Raw genomic sequence first — 17,580 nt, 5'->3', positions numbered from 1 at the left:
TTCTCCCATTGCTGCTTCATTATAAAGTTATTCTTAACGTGCATTGAGGCTGTTTACACTAACTCTCCATATGATTATACTCCCATTTGATCTTAACAGTAAGTCAGTTTTCTTTTTTTGAAGGTAGTAGATGTCCTACCAGATTCATTCATTGTAGATGAAGTAGAGGAAAGGAAACATCTTCTAATAAATAAAATGCTTTGCAAACCTCAGAAAAGTAGATGGATTGATAGACGAAGCATTTATTAAACAGTCATCATGTGCCAGGCATTGTGCTAAGTACTGAGGACACAGATACAAGCAAGCAGTAGTCCCTGCCCTCTGAGGGCTTCTATTCTAATGGGGAAAGACAACCCATCAAGAGAAGCTGGAAGGGGAGGTGGGATGGCATTTTTTGAAGCTGGCCTGAAATGGCATAGAGGCCTGAGTCCCGCCAAGGGACCCAAGCGCAGAGTACAGGTTACTGGTAGGGAAGGAGGGAGAGGTTATGGTCCAAGAAAGCCAGGAAGTGGTGGTGGATACCTGGGCCCCAGCAAGGGGTGATTTTAATAGTCTCTGTGGAAAATATAAATGACAGTTTTGTTCCCTTCACTAGATACTCATGGTCATCACACTATAGCCAATACTGAGCTTTGTTACTTAACTCCTTATATTGTTTGCAAAGCACCTGATGGTACTTAAAAAATGTCCCCTGAAAGAAGATGGTGGACTAACTTTAAACCAAGAAGGAAACCTTGATGTACTTAACACTACTCTTAAGTTAACACTACTGCACTGTTCAGCTTACACTTCCCTATAAATTATTTCACTAGTAATTGTGTTATCTTTCCATTATGTTTTCTTCTGCAATTAGGACGTGTTGATGGAATTGCTAGAACAGTGTGCAGATGGGCTCTGGAAGGCTGAACGCTACGAGCTAATTGCTGACATCTATAAACTCATAATTCCCATTTATGAAAAACGCAGAGATTTTGAGGTATCTTATTTTGGGTTTTCTACTTTTCATGATATTTGTCAGATAAACTTCCTTTTCTTGCTTCTACATAATTTTGAAGATTTCTCAGAAATAAAGTCACTTTCTGATTTTCCTCTCTTTTTCTAAAAAAATTAAAAAATGGAAATGAGATTGTTGTGCTGTCTAAAGTTTTGAATACATGAGGGTCTTAAACAGGTGAAAATAAATTAGTTTGCTGAAATTGGGGACCATGTAGTAAACTCTCAATTATCCACACCACTGGAGGAGAGCAGCAGCATGGAAAATCCAAAATGGCAGCTAATTTAAATATGGATTTATTTTGCTTTAGAAGGTGTTTTTGTTTTTGTATTTGAATATGGATGTCTTAGATTTTGGGGAATTCATAACAAAATAATGAAACTACATTATGAAGATCTGCAGGGTTGTGGAAGAGGGCAGAACCCTCATACAGCACATGGGACAAAGAGGGCACCCAGACTTTTCAGTGGGGACTTAATTGCTACCTCTATCTCCTTCTCTTCTGCCATTTGCAAAAATTAACAGCTCTGCCTTCACTGCTGGCAATAGTCAGCATGTATATAAACACCCAATATATTTATTAGGGAAGTGGCATCTAGTAACCGTTCTGAACATCCTCCTTCTATCGTAGGAGCCTTCAGCACTCTAGGCCTCTGGACAAAGGTCATCCTCTTGGCACTGTAGGCATTGATAGGTTAACAAATCTCTGACCAAGAAATTTACCAGGCTTTCCCATCCAGCCTTTGTTCACAATTCTCCTGGCTCCCTTCTCTATGTTGAAAATGGCTTTATTTCAAACATAAACATATCCTAAATAGAATGTTATATCTCCTACCTTCTGTTGAAGGAGATAATTAAGTATCTTACCTTCAAAGGTTTTCTACAGGCTGCTCTGGGTAGGAGAGAGTGCTAGGTCAACAAGTCAAGAGGAGCTTCTGACTACAGACAGCATACTGTGTGTTCCATTTTACTATTTTGAGAAATTGAAAGCAGTAATTTCTTTTATATAATTTGAATATTCAACCACTTAGTAATCCAGAATTGACTATATCTTAGGTTTGTTATTGTTGTTGAGTCATTTCGGTTGTGTCTGACTCTCTGTGACCCCATTTGGGCTTTTCTTGGCAAAGATACTAGAGTAGTTTGTCATTTCTTTCTTGAGCTCATTTTACAGATAAGGAAATTGAGGGAAGCAGGTTAAGTAACTTGCCCAGGGTCACACAGCTAATAAGTGAGGTCAGATTTGAACTTCCTAACTTCAGGCCTAGCACTCTATCCACTGTGCCACCTAGCTGCCATATTTAGCTTACACAAGCTAATCATTTGTACAGGAATTGGAAATTAGTATTCAGTATATCACTTTTAAATTTCCCAAAGAAGGGGCAGCTAGGTGGTGCAGTGGATAGAGCACTGGCCCTGAAGTCAGGAGGACCTGAGTTGAAATCTGACCTCAGATGAAGCACTTGACACTTACTAGCTGTGTGACCCTGGGCAAGTCACTTAACCCCAATTGCCTAAAAAAAAAAATTTCCCAAAGAAGTTGAGTTGATAAAACTAATATTTTATTTACTTACTTCTAAAGGTCATTTTTTTTCAATTAGTGAGCAAATAAAGGTCTGGTCACTTCTTTTGTAATCTGCTGCAAATCTCATGAGAAAAGATTGGTTTTCTGTTTGAAAGGTATCCAGTTGTCAGCGTTTTAGCTTAATTTGATTCTCTTTTATGAAATTCTGTTTTTAAAAATAGCTTTGCAGGGAGGAGCCCTTAGTTTGCTTTTAAAAATTGAAGCGACTCATTTATTCTTAAATTATCTTGTCATTTTGGTTTATTTGATTTTTTTGAAAGAAGAATTTGAAAGTAATTTTTTTAGGAGAAGAAGGCTGAAAGGAGAGGTTTTTTCTTTTTATATTTAACATTGTGTGGGAACTTGAATCCACAGTTTACAAGTATAAAGGAAACTTCTCTTCCGTATTTCTAGAGACTAGCTCATCTATATGACACTCTCCATCGAGCATACAGCAAAGTCACGGAAGTTATGCATACAGGCAAGAGACTTCTGGGGACTTATTTCAGAGTGGCATTCTTTGGACAGGTGAGCATAACCTCTCCTTTCTAAAAATAGTATTAAGTACCATAAAAATGTTTACACAATTGTATTTTGCACCTGATTCTGTTTCATGCATTATAAATTCTACATATGTTGCAGTCTTCTTTGATCTGTTAAATTTAACGTTTGGGATAATTCTGATCTTCCTTAGTAAACTTTCTGCTTTTTTTCTTCCTGTCTTTTCTTTTATTACTTTCTTAAGGCAGCGGTAAGTTCTTCCTACGTAAGACATTCCTAAGAATGTTTATTGAGCGGCATCTTTGGTGCTTCTGTGTGGTTGCCAGTTGCCTTTTCCAACCTGTATGTATATCTATCTAGTCATCATAGTTCCAAACAATAACATTTGATTCCATTTACAGAAATAAATCACTGTCTCCTATACATCTGTATTGCATGTTTTAAACCAAAAATTAAGAATTTCTGGCTGCCCTTGTATACATGGCATCTTCACCTTTTTTGTAATATAATATCTCCACAGTAGATTGACCATTATAATACTTCAGAGAGCCCATGAGGAAGGGTTCTTTTTCATTTAACTTGAGTTTTAACCTACAAGTATCTAACATTATTACGTTGTATAAACTGTCATCCATGTATTTAGGAAGTGTGCATTCCTATGAGCAGTATATAACCTTCAATTTATTCTGTTGTCTTTCACAACTTTATAGCAATACCAGTTTACAGACACTGAGACAGATGTGGAGGTAATTACAGTAAATGCTTATGAAGCAAATGATATAGTCAAATGACTGCATTTCAACCCCTAGTTTGATGTGGATATTTTTGTTCAGTCTAGCCTGCCTTGTTTTGTTTTGTTTTGAATGTGTTCTGTGTTCTTTCTGTTTTGTCTGTCTTATCTTAGGACAGGGATTTTTTTAACTCATTATTTCAAATATTAACTGATATTTGGCTTTTAAAATTTTCGTCCTGTTTCACTTCTCATGCCATATTGTTGAATTCAGCTGAAATCAAATCTAAAACAGATGCTAATTGGAGATAATATGGCTATATCTTGCTATTGCACTTGCAGACTTAAATACTTTTGAAATTAATTATTTGTAATAGAATTGGCATAGTGTTTCCTTTATAACATATTTGCCCTTCTCCAGACGTAGGTTTTTTTTAAATTATGCTATAAAATCTAGTGTAAATAGAATAGATTGGGACATTTTTGCAAGTCATCTGGAAAACTGCCATTAGCATACATACAATGACACCATTTTGGGATGAAAGCCAGTCTTGGGAATGTGAAACAAGGATGAACCTAGTCCCTCCAACTCAATGAGAAAACAGAGTCCTGATTCCCAGACCTTTAATTACACTCAAGCACGTGATGACAGCATCCTCAAATATGTTTGCAGTTTTGTGTTCTTTCTTTATCTTTGCATCCTTCTAGGCTTTTCTATTTTTCACATTTTTTTTCTTCCCTTCAGGAGGCATATCTGTATAAGGTTTATTTTGAGTTGTTAATTTTTGTTTTGAATCATAACAACAAATGTTGAAAGTGCTGTTTGTAAAACATAAAAACAAACAAACAAACAAAAGCCACTATCTGGATTATTATAGGCCAGAGCTATTAGTGTGCTGGATACAGTCCTAATCTCACTTTTTCCACACAGGGATTCTTTGAAGATGAAGATGGAAAGGAGTACATTTACAAAGAACCTAAACTGACACCTTTATCAGAAATCTCTCAGAGACTACTAAAGCTTTACTCAGACAAATTTGGTTCTGAAAATGTCAAAATGATCCAAGATTCTGGCAAGGTATGAGCACATGTGGATGATTTTGATAGCACTGTTGATTTTGTTTCAGTTTTGCTTGCAACCAAACTGGTATCTTGTAAGACCTCAACATCTCTAGCCTATAGTTTAGAAAATGCCCATTTTCTGTCTGTATTTTTAGTTCCTATTTCTAGAGACTAGCTTCTGTTATTCTCTTCTCAAGATACGTGTTTACCCTGAATGTTCAACCCCTAAAACCACATCTTCAACTAGATGTACTTGTATTGCCTAAAACTCACCTGGGAAAAGATAAAACTCCTATTCTTCTTACACTAAAATCTTACCATTCAATTTCACAGATATTTATTAAGTACTTTCTATGTATTAGACTTACCCACTGTCATCAGTGACAACCATCTTCTTTCTTGAACATCTGCTTATTAGAAATAAGTTTGGAATCATGCTTGATGTCTTCTTACTCTTCCAGTCCCTCCTTTCTAACAAGTTCATTGCCAGTTTATTAAAAATAATGCCAAAAAAAGAGATAATGCCATAGATCTTAGGAATAATCTTCCCAATATCAAAGCTGTTACATTGGTCTCAGTTAACAGATTACCCAGGCCATTGTAACCTTATTTTTCAAGGTTCTCCCACATTTTTGTACTTCCTTTTTCAATCAATATACAGTACCCCTAAAGGAACAAGCCAAACTTATCTCTTCACCCAAGCAACCCTTTTCCAATTCTTCCAATATCATATCCTAACTAAACATGTCATTCATATATAAATATGAACTGGAAAAGAAATGAGACTGATATGGCAAAAATAGACAAAGAAATGCTTCTTTTTCACATCTGAGTAAGGAAATTTCATAACGAACAAAATTGTACATAATTTTTCTCTTACAACGTAAACAATTTTGCAGCTTGCCCAGCAAAAACTTGAGGTGCATGCTTTAGGAACCCCTGTGACAATTATAACCATGGGATCTAAAGAGATCTCCAACAAAGAGCATAGCAGAAGAGGAACATGAAATTCATCACTGTGCCTAGGGGGTATACAAAGAGTTATGAGGCAGGATATGGATAATGATTTAGCAGAGGAGACTGAGAAGGAATGGTCAGGCAGGTAGGAGGAGAACCAAGACAGAGTAGTATCACAAAAACTCAGTGACAAAAGAATTATCCTGAGAGTGGTCAGCAATGTCACCTGTTTCAGAAGGGCCAATAAAGAAGAGGACTGAGACGGGACAATTAGATCCAGCAATTAAGAGGTCACTGGTAGCTTTTGTAGAGCACCATTTTCAGATGGGGCAGTTGGGTTGGAAGGTGGATTGCAAGGAGTTGAGGAGAATAAGTAGAGGAAGTAAGGATGAACAACTTTTTTCTGTAAATTTGTGAATCTGTAAATTTCTGTGAGAAGTCAGAGAGTTATGGGTTAATTGCTTGACAGGATAATAGGATCCAGTGAGGGTTGGTTAAGAATGGGGGAGACCTAGTTATGTGTGTAAATTCTAAGAAGCACAAGTACATCAGAGACTGAAGTGAAGGAGTAGAGAATGGGCAGTGATGTCCAGAAGTTTGAGGATGTAGAATACAGTGTTCCTATTGGACAGGTCCTGTTTTCTCAGTGGGATATGAGGAAAGGCCATCTAAAGAGGGAAAATGTGTGAGCATATTAAAAACTAACCTAATTTTTAAAAGTCATACAATATATCACATAGTAATGACTTTGGTTTTTATAATTAATCGGATTGTTTTAATTCCCTGGTTTTATGTAATATCTTTCTTCCTTAAAAGTTCAATGCATAGTTGTCTTTTAAAATTGTCTTTTAATCTCCGTATTGTATCTGTGAATAAGGGAAGTGTTCATTAGCACTTACTCAAGTCCATTAAACCTCTGCTTTTCACATTCAGTATTCTGTTTTGTTCTAGTACTATTATACTTACTGAAATTTTCTGCCTATCTCCCCAACCTCCCACTCTCTCCTCCCCTTCTACCCCCTTACCCAGACATATTTTCTATTTTCTTGGCACAGAAGGTAAAAAGTGCCTTAAATACAATGAAAACTTATAAAAAATGATTCAAAAACATTTAAGATGACATCCTTTGTTTTCTCTTAAAATTACATAGCTTTAATTTCTTATCAGCTTTTAGGTTTAGCTTGTGTGTGCACGTATTTATACACATACACATACATGTGTACATGTATACATAAATGTATGTATGTATATATTTATGTATATTCACATGTAGGTATATGTATATATGTATATACATGTATATCTTTTAAATATAGTTTTGTAGAAGTATGCTAGTTTCTGAAGTTTAATTACTAAATTACATGTTAATGAGAACCAGGACTATCACAACTCAGCATTTCCTCTTTTTAATAATTGGGTGGTTGTAATGGGGAAGCTGTGAATTTTATGCTTGGACTTAAAACACTGTTACTAAGCTAAATGTTTATTTTCCACAACAAATCTATAAAGGTCATTTCAAGGGAAGAGAAAAGCAATTATTCTCCCTTCAATATTTTCCACCTTCCTTTTTTCATTTAAAGGTCAACCCTAAGGATTTGGATTCAAAGTATGCCTATATCCAAGTGACACATGTAATCCCATTCTTTGATGAAAAAGAACTGCAAGAAAGGAAAACTGATTTTGAAAGAACTCATAATATCCGCCGTTTCATGTTTGAAATGCCCTTTACTCAGAGTGGTAAGCGACAGGGTGGAGTTGAAGAACAATGCAAACGACGTACAATATTGACAGGTATGGATTTTCCATTATTACCTTGGAACTATTTAATTTAGGTTGCAAGGGGGTAAAGACAATATTGTGCTTTTTTTCTTAGTTTTTCATTGGAACCAGATGTTGACCACTGACACTTAGAAAAGAGGCTTTCTGAAATAACTGATACATTAGGGTTTGAAGGAACCCTAGGACTACTTAGGATTATCAGTTTAGAGTTGAGAGGAATATTACAATTTATCAATTTATCTTCAGTTTGAAGATGAAGAACCTGAGTGCTCAAGAGAGAATGAAGTGACTTTTACATACAGTAAGTGGCCAAGCCAGAATTTGAACCCAAGGCTTTGTATTCCAGAACTGGCAGTTTCCATAATACCACACTGCCCAACCAGTACAGGAATCCCTTTCATCTTCCTGAGAACATATACATACCATTGGATTTGTCAGATGTACCCAAAAGTAATTTACCTCTATTTAGAACCTGCAGCTAAGACTTGGAGCAGCTAAGATGCAAAAATGGGATAGAGAGTGGATAGCGCTGGGCCTGGAGTCAGAAAGACCTGAGTTCAAATGTGGCCTCAGATACCTACTGGCTAGGTGATCCTGGGCATGTCACTTAACCCTGTTTGCTTCCTTTTCTTTATTTGTAAAATGAGTTGCAGAAGGAAATGGCAAACCACTCCTTTATCTTTGCCAAGAAAACCCCAGATGGTGTCATGGAGTGTTGAACACAATTGAAATGACTGAACTACAACAAATGTACAAGATACTGCACTAGGCATAATTTCACGTATGCTCAAAATCCTTTGGCTAATTGTAAAGTAAATTTATTTACTAGGTATTTACTGATCTAATCATTTAAGATATAATGAAGAGAGAAACTATTGTGTGTAAGATCTAAGCTAGGATGTTACATCACTGTGCTTTTTGATGGTCTATATGGTGTAGTAAGTCCCATAGTTTAATCTAGATTTGTTTGGGTTTTATGTGCTTGAGAGAGGGAAATTTGGTTTCTTTAGAATGAATGAATTAATTTGTCACCAAAGTATAACTTAGCTTGGCACTCTGGGTGAATCTGTATTCTCTCTTCACATATAGCACTTTAATTATTATATAAAAACCTTTCAATTTTCCATCCTAAATCCTAACCTAGGCTTTACTCTTCTCTAGTACAGCTTCTGTTTATCATTCCTGGGCCACCAAGGGACTGTTGAGTAGAGAAGCAAATGAAAGGGACTTATTCACCTCTGACCTGGCTTGTTTTTATACTAACCAGCTCTGGGCAAAATGAGCCAAAATATCAAATAAGAAAGTACGTGAAGTTCTTGGTTGCAGTTGACTGAATTCATTCCATTTGCCTTGTGAAGTTTTCTTTCCCTGGAGAAAAAGGATTTCATGGAATTCCCAGGGTTTGTATTGACAAAAGTCTGCAAGCAGTAGTGAGGGAAAAGAAGATGAAAATCTCAGAAGGGACAGAGAGACGGAGGATCTTGAAGCTGGCAACACGATGTATTTATTGCCTTTCACCCTCAATGGAAAGATGCTTAAAGGGATGAAAATCATTAATCAGTTTTATAAATGCTTTGAATCCCTGTTGAACAATTATAGCTGCAGTGATACCTAGAGTTTGTAGAATGCTTGTCTCCAAGGGATCAGTGCACAGTGATTTTTATTTTTGGTTTGTAGTCTAGCTAATCTTCAGCAGCTAATGATGAGGAAAAGCAATGAATTCATGAGTAAATGAATCAGAAAGTACTTAATGGCCATCTATGTACCAGGCTCTGTACCAAGTGGCAGTGATTCAAATAATACGTACAAATAATACAAATAAACAGCCTTTGTCCTTGAGCTTACATTCTAATAGGAGAAAATGGCACATATGGAAAGGTGGTAGTCAGGGAAGGGATTTTTTTTGGCCTGGGGAATTACATGAATGGTGAGTAAAATCAGCACATAGTGGTAGACTATTGTGTCCTTGCTGGAAGCTATGATAATATTGATTTGATTAATCTAGCTTTGTTGGAAGTGGGGAGACATGTGGTGGTAAGGAAACTAGGAGCAGCTAAGAGGTACTTAGATGTGGATAGAGCACCAAGCCTGGAGTTATTAGGAACCCATGAATTTCAAATCCAGCTTCAGATACTTCGTAGCTGTGTGAACCTGGGCATGTCACTTTGTAGCTGTTTGCCTCAGTTTCCTCAACTGTAAAATGAGGATAACAAAGCACCTACATCCCAGGGTTGTTGTGAGGATCCAATGTAAAGCACTTAACATGATGCCATGCTCAAAATAGGCAGATAAAAATACTTGTTTTGATTATATGAAGCATAGTCTGAGGATAGCTAAAAATAGCAGATATAGGTGAGTTTACACTCTCCTACTTCCCACTCAAGACAGCTTAGACCTGAGGCAGAGTTCCGAAGTTGAGTGCATTGATTCATATGGTCTCTAGGGTTCTGGTCCAGAGGTTCTAGGTAGGGAGAGAAGGGGACCATGGGAAGGCAGATGAAAAGGTATCTCTGAGTCTGCATCGGGCCACGGAGGGAGGCATAGTCTTTCCAGATCAAGTGTAGAGGATGCTATTCCGGTGGGGAAGTTACATTGCATCTCTAAATGTATATAGAATTAAAATGGTATAAAAAGGAGAGCTGTTGACATCAGGCCAGGGTCTCAGATAACAGGGTAGAATTAGAAATGTAACCAAACCCTTCTACCTTCATTCCCTCTGTATTATACTATAAACTAGTGTAGCATGTAGAACACTGAACTTAAGAGTCAGAAGACCTGGATTCAGATTCTGCCTCAGAGCCTTACTAGTGGAATAATCGGAAACAAGCAACTTAATTTCCTTGAGCCTAAGTTTCCTTAGTTGTAAAATGGGAATGATAATACACTACCTATCTCACAAGGTTTTTGTGAGGAAAGCATTCTATAAATCTTAAAGTACCATAGAAATGATGGTTATTATTATCATTATTAACATTTGCTTTTTTTAAACATTTATTGAGCACCTTTTATACACAAGAGCACTCTGCTAGACACTGGATAAGATGCCAAATGTAGGTTAGAAACAGGCCTGGCCCTCGTGAGACTTACGGTCTTGAAGGGGTATAAGGCACAAATAGCCGTAGTACTTAGTTGTTTATTGTGAGAATCAAATGAGAACAGGTATGTAAGGTGCTTTACAGATCTTAAAACACGAGATAAACATCAGCTCTTGTTATCATTGTTAATTTAACTGCTGTTGTTTGTCCTTCTGAGGACCGTGACTGTAGGGAGGTGATGCCATGACATGCAAGTGAATTGGATTTAAGTGAGGGAGGGGCCTCACTTTCTCCTTTAGAGCCATCTGGGCCCAGTGGCCAGATGTAGATCAGGATAACTGGAGATGGCCCTCCTTAATTTAACTAAAATAATTTATAACACCACAGCTCCAAGGGACACTGTTTAGATTTTAAGCATAATTCCAACATGGTCTTTTGTGGGGATTTAGGAAGAAGGGTGGCAGGCTTATTATAAAATAACCCGTCTTCTCAAACTTGGTGTTTGTACCTCATTTTAAATAACCATATCAGAATAACCTGTTTTAAGAAATGTCCCAACCTTTGTAGGATAATAATGACCCCTACACCCTCATTGAAATAATGAGAAATTTCTTCTACTTTAAAAATTTTTTCCGTAATTAGAGTATCTAATTCTGTATGTAAATAGACTCTTCCTTTCTTCCAGGTTACTATGGCAACCCCACAGAAATGTATGCCTTGCCAGAAAATCTTTGTTAGACAGAATTACTACATTGGGAAAGGTCTTGGGGGAGGGGAGGTCTCCATGGAAATTATCAACTAACAGCATTTTTCAGCTACAGCTGCAGCTACTATAGCTGCTCAAGCATTTTTATTTCTCATTCTACAAGGAAACAGTTCACTGATGAGTCAAAGTCAAAATTTTTGATTCTTCCATTAAAATGCATCATTCATGGATTTTGGCATGGGGACCATTATCTGAAGGACTGTAGTTTGTTCTACTATAACAAGAAATACCCTATAGGCATCCAAGAGGTGGATCAGAAGTAATGGCTGTCCATATCTTTCAGCCTGCACTAATGGGACACCAAAAGGAGGGATTTTTTTTTCCTTCAAAACAGAGAGACAAAGTATGTGAGGAAAAATAATGTGTGTTGAGTTATAGAAGTGGGGTGCAAGTCTACAAAGAGAAACGGGTGACACAGTTCTCAATATACTGCTGTCTGACGTGTGTTTTAGCCTTTTATGTTGGGGGAAGAAGGAGAATACTTCACTGTGCCAGGCTTAACCTCAGTCTTCACCCAGCTCCTTTTAATATTAATTAAATACCCATGCTATGCTTGCCACTACAAGCTTATACTCATGCATCTCCCCCTCATACACTTGCTGTGTTCCAAGCCTATTTTCGCTCAACCATACATGACATTCCGTGCCCCATCCCCAATTATTTTATATTTTTTGTACCATCCCTCGTCTTTTCTCACCTAACACGTAGATACTTTAAAAATATTTAATAAATTGAATTGTTATACATACTTTGTTATACACAATTGAATTGTTATACAGAAGGCTATGTGATCCTTGTCTGTGTATTGTACATGCTATTTCATTTGATCATTGCAACAACATTGTGAGGTAGGTGCTATTATTATTACAATTTTACATGTGAGGAAACTGAGGCTGAAAAAAGTTAAGTGGCTTGCCTGGGGTTGTGCAGCTAATAAGCTAGCTGAGATTGATCTCACAGCTAGCCAAGGGTCTGAGGGAGGATTTGAATTCAGCTCTTTCTTATTCCAAATTTAGTGTGGTCTTAACCTACCATTATACCTAGCTTCTTCCAGTTACAAGATACCAGTAAAACCATTTTGTATTTTTGTCTTCTTCGTTGGTCATTATTAAAGACATTGACTCACTGCTCTTTCTTAGAGAAGCTTAATTAACCTAAAATAATCACGACATTGGGATGGCCAAAGAACCCCAAATCTCCTCATTGGGGTGACCAGAAGAACCCCAGACCTCCTCAGCTGAGGACATTGGGCTGTTTTTTCTTTTGGTCAAGTATAGACACTTCCCAAGATGGAAGATTATAAATGAAATCACCTGACAAAGCAGAATTTTTTGGTGGAGGAAAAGATGAACCCATAGAAAGCGTGGAATGAGACAGAACAATATGAGATCCTGCTAAAAGATGAGACTGAAAAGGGAACAAAACAGAATAGATCTGCTAGAGTTTCTACTGGGATCTCTTCTCAATGATAATATGAGAACGACCACATTTGCAAATGAATGTGGGAATAGCAGCTGATTTCTGTCCTAGAATGCAGAGACACTCACAGATATTCAAGATATTTAAAAGAAGTGAAGATTCCAAAGGATTGGAAAAAAATTGTGAATAGTATTAATAGCAGTAACAAAAATAAACTGGTGACCAAAAAAAGTCAGTAACTACTGAGCCATGTTTTCTTCTCCACGTCTAAAATTTTCTTGAGAATAATCTCTGCATGAGTTGAAGGTAATTTTTGATGAAAACGCAAAAAGGGGACGGCCAAGTGTAAAGACCACTTAGTTCACATTAACCCTATGAGTTAGGTGATTCAGATGGTATTATTCCCAGTTTATAGATAAAGAAAGCAAAGAAAGGCATTGACTTTGCCTAGTTGCAGTAATTTAGTGGTAGAGTTATTGGGAGTGAAGAAAAGGGATTAGAAGCCAGTACTTTTGAAAGCTCTTGAAGCTCTAAACTGCACTAAGACTTTTGGGACAACCTTGTATTATAAAGATAGTGGATGTGTTTTGGTTAGGTCAGGAAAACTCTGTAACTCTGTATGATCTGTTTCCATTCCATCAGCAATCCACTGTTTCCCTTATGTGAAGAAGCGCATTCCTGTGATGTACCAGCATCATACAGATCTGAATCCCATTGAGGTGGCCATTGATGAGATGAGTAAGAAGGTGGCCGAGCTCAGGCAGTTGTGTGCCTCCGCCGAAGTAGATATGATCAAACTTCAGTTGAAGCTACAGGGCAGTGTCAGCGTTCAGGTGAGAGTACAGCTTGCCTTATTTTAAATGTCTGCAATGAAAGGGAAGAGAAGGTGCTTTCTCTTAATCTTTGCAAGAAAAAAAATACCACATACATCCATTCAAGCACACACCAGTATGTAATCAGATGCGTGTGCATGCACGTCTTTGTGTAGAGGGGACACACACACACACACACACACACACACACACACACACATACACACACACACACAAACACACACGGGGAAGAGGACAGCACAGAACCTTGGGATCACCTGGGGAAGGTAGATTGGCTGCCAGCTTTAGAGAATTCCCAATTTAAATCCTGTCCTAAGAAAATAACATATATATGAAATGAATGAAGGAAAAGCATTTATTAATCCCTTACTATGTTCAAAGCATCCTGCTAGGCATTGGGAATTCAAATAGAAAAAGAAAGACCAGCCCCTTTTCTCAAGGAACTCACCTGCAGGTCAGATTGAAAGTCCTGGTGGCCCCACAGTAGTATAGGCTTACACAAATGGACTGCTCTACTCTGTGTAGTTTTTATTTATTTTATGAGGAAGGGATCCTGCGTCCCAATTAACTAAAAGAATCAAGGCTCTAATCTAAATACAACATGGTAAACTTGTTCTTGTTAGGGAGGAAAGCAAGAAAGTCACTTACAAAGATATAGTAACTGTTTTTAAAAGTTCCAGTGATGACACAGTCACTTCCCAGTGCGCCAGTCCCCTGTCATAGAATCCTTCCTTGTAGCCAGGGAAAACGATTAAGTAAAAACCGATTAATATAGCAGCCATATCTGACAACATATGCAGCATTCAACACCACTAGCATCACACTTAGCTCTGTCAAGTAGGAGAGTTCTCTCTCTCAAATGTGTCTATGATCTCATTCACTTTGAAGCCCCTTCAGTGATGTAGTTTCCAGCTCATTTATGCCTGCCATGTTTTGAGACTTATCTGTCTCAAACAGAGCGTCAGTTCAACACAAAAGTTCTCCACAAGGTCTTGGAGACCTTCCTTACTTTCTTCTGACACCAGGAGGATCGGTCGGTCAAAAAGTATGTTTAAGTACCTACTGTGTGCTCTTCACTGTGCCAAGCACTAGAGATACAAATCTAAAGAATGAAGCAGTCCCTACTCTCAAGAAACACTCAGGCTCTCCACCAGTCGTTTATCTTCCTCACTGGGTGATCAGTCAGTTTTGTCTGCCTATCTTGCCTTCCTGCCTTGATAGCATCTTTTATGCCTGTTCTTCTTTGTGGCTAAGTTCTTTGAGAAAGCCAGTTTGTCACTGGAGCCTCTCACTCTCTTTTTTGAACTCCCTGCATTCTAACTTCTGACCTCATCATTCCCTTCTTGACTTTTCTGGAGCCTTTGACACTAAAGAACACCTTCCCGATACTTTCTTCCCTGGCTTTTTGGGATATATTCTCTCCTAGTTCTTCTGCTTGTCAGACCTCTCCCTCTAGGTCTCCTTTGCTGGATCTTCATCCAGGTCAGGCATGCAATAGGGGCCCCTTGTCATCTCCTTCTATACTGTTTCATTTGGTAATCTCCTCAGCTCCCATGGATTCACCTCTTAATCTGTGCTGATAATTCTCAAATCTACTTATATAACCTCCCTCCTCACCTCCAGTTTCTCATCCCCAGATGCCTGTTGAATATTCTGAACTCTATTACAATTTAACATGTTAAGAACTTAACTCATTATCTTTCCTCACAAACAATTCCCTCTTCACAATGCCTGGGGATACAAAAAGAGGCGAAAATTTGTATTTTGATATGACCAAATGCATAAAACCCAGGGCCTCAACTGCCATTGTCTTTTTCATATCCTTCCCCTTTTTTCTTATTATCTATTTGGTTACAGTGCCTACTTCTTCCTTTTATCTGTAACCAATCACAATTTTCTTTAACTTTAGGTTCCTGCTAGGTTCAAAAAAACAATCACGTGTCATTGTTTAACAGACAAAAAAGAATCTTCACTTTCTAGAAAAGCCGTTCCAATTTATCCTAGGAATACGAAAAATTTGTGTCAAAACAAGTTAGCAATTAACTGTGACAAATATTCCAGCCATACGTATGATTCTATGATTATGGCATCTGGCCAGGTTTTTTTTATCTGGTGAAAAAGCCAGTGATAACAGGAACTGTACTGATTATCATAATTATAGCCTAGAAGCAGATAGGGAATACAAGGAAGGTCAGTCATGCAGTATGGGCATCTGTAACATAATTGCTGCTGTCCAGCTGAGTAACTGTCTTAAGGGCAAAAGATACAGGGAAGGTATGAAGTGCTTCTACATTTACTTGAAAGCTTCCTGAAATGCTTAGCTTGACTCAAGAAGGAAGGAATAAGTGATGAAAATGGTGAAATCAGTTTTCTGCTGAGTCTACCAGAATAACAGCTAGGCTGGGACCACAGAAAATAGATTATGCCTGTTGATCTCTTAAGCTGATGCCAGCATTTCACTGAAGTGCTTCTGGAGATTATTGTTTTCCAGAACACAGCAGTTTACGGTATCTTCTTGACCCTTCACTCCAAATTACTCTGATAACTATATCTTAAAATGATTATAACTCACATGTATATAATACTTTACAAATGACTACACTGGTGAACTTCTGAGAAATGTCTCTCTGCAGTTACAAGGTTGACATGAAATCTGAATTGTTTGTGCAGCACTTTGAATGGTGTCATGGGGAAAATGATAAAGTCTCACGGTAATTTGTCTTATTAATTTAGAATGCGTTGTTCTTTTTACGTAGGTTAATGCTGGCCCTCTTGCATATGCCCGAGCTTTCTTAGATGACTCAAGTACCAAAAGATATGCTGACAATAAAGTAAAGCTCTTGAAAGAAGTTTTCAGGTAAAATCACACAATTTTCAGATTTAAAGAAAGATTGTATTGATTTTGTTCTTTGTTTTTATAACAAGAAAAAACAATTAAGCAAAACCAACCAGCACAGCCCCTGTCTGACAGGTAGGTACCATTGCATGCCTGTGGTTACAACCTTTCTACCACCCATAGCAGAAAGGAGGTATAAAGGATTGGGTCTTGGATGTGGAGTCAAGAAGGGAAATGGAAAGGAATAAGCATTTATAGAGTGCTAGGCACTATGCTAAGTGCTTTACGGATATTATCTTATTTGTTCCTTGTAACAACCTTACAAGATAATTGGTATTTTTTTTCCCCTCAATTTGCAATTAAGGAAACTGAGGCTGCAGGATGTTAAGTCACTTGTCTACGGTTACCCAGTTAGTAAGTGTCTGAGTACAGATTTGAACTCAGGCAGCTGAATGGTTCAGTGGATCGAGCACTGGGCCTGGAGTCAAGAAGACCTGAGTTCAAATCCTGCCTTGACACTTATTAGCTGTGTGACCCTGGGTAAGTCAACTAACCTCCGCTTGTCTCTAGAAAAGGAAATGGCACACCATTCCAGTGTCCTTGCCAAGAAAATACCATGGCCAGTATTGACATGATATGGTCCATGGGGTCGTGAAGAACAGGATGCGGCTGAATGGCTGAACAACAACAAAATGTACTGGAGAAGGAAATGGCCAACCTCTACGGTATCTTTGCCAAGAACACCCCAAATGGGGTCATGAAGAGTAGAACATGAATGAAAAACTACTGAACGACAACTTCCTGATTCAGAAAGGCCTTAATTCAAATACCGGCTCAGGCAGTTCATAGTTCTGTCACCCTGGACCAAGTCAATTAAAGTTCCTCAACCTCAAATGGGGGTAATAATAGCACCTTCCTCAGAGGATTGTTGTAGGATAAAATGAGAAAATATTTTTTTAAGTACTTTGCAGACCTTAAAGTGATAGATGTTATTAGCCCTGTATGATTGATTAGTACTGATTTTCATTGAATTATCTGAATTCTAATGCTTTTTGAATTCTAATTCGAATGTTTTTCTTCTGTAATACTCAGAGCTCGCTTCTC

The 17,580-nt window shown here is 37.8% G+C and overlaps 1 protein-coding gene across 19 annotated transcripts in view; it reads left to right on the top strand.

Moving 5' to 3' along the window:
- The window catches only part of DOCK9 (dedicator of cytokinesis 9), a 357,948-nt gene that overhangs the window by 335,300 nt on the left and 5,068 nt on the right, over nucleotides 1-17,580 (top strand). For all 19 annotated transcript variants that reach the window (XM_078147288.1, XM_078147287.1, XM_020963989.2 and 16 more), the window contains 6 exons: nucleotides 854-976; nucleotides 2,973-3,086; nucleotides 4,721-4,867; nucleotides 7,389-7,599; nucleotides 13,450-13,640; nucleotides 16,397-16,497. In XM_078147288.1, coding sequence (XP_078003414.1) covers nucleotides 854-976; nucleotides 2,973-3,086; nucleotides 4,721-4,867; nucleotides 7,389-7,599; nucleotides 13,450-13,640; nucleotides 16,397-16,497 — 887 coding nt within the window. The remainder of the gene's footprint in view (nucleotides 1-853; nucleotides 977-2,972; nucleotides 3,087-4,720; nucleotides 4,868-7,388; nucleotides 7,600-13,449; nucleotides 13,641-16,396; nucleotides 16,498-17,580) is intronic.

The sequence above is a fragment of the Phascolarctos cinereus genome, unplaced genomic scaffold (assembly GCF_003287225.1).
Source record: "Phascolarctos cinereus isolate Bilbo 61053 unplaced genomic scaffold, phaCin_HiC Scaffold_7;HRSCAF=346, whole genome shotgun sequence".
NCBI lineage: Eukaryota > Metazoa > Chordata > Mammalia > Diprotodontia > Phascolarctidae > Phascolarctos > Phascolarctos cinereus.
This window is presented reverse-complemented; position numbering and strand designations above follow the sequence as displayed.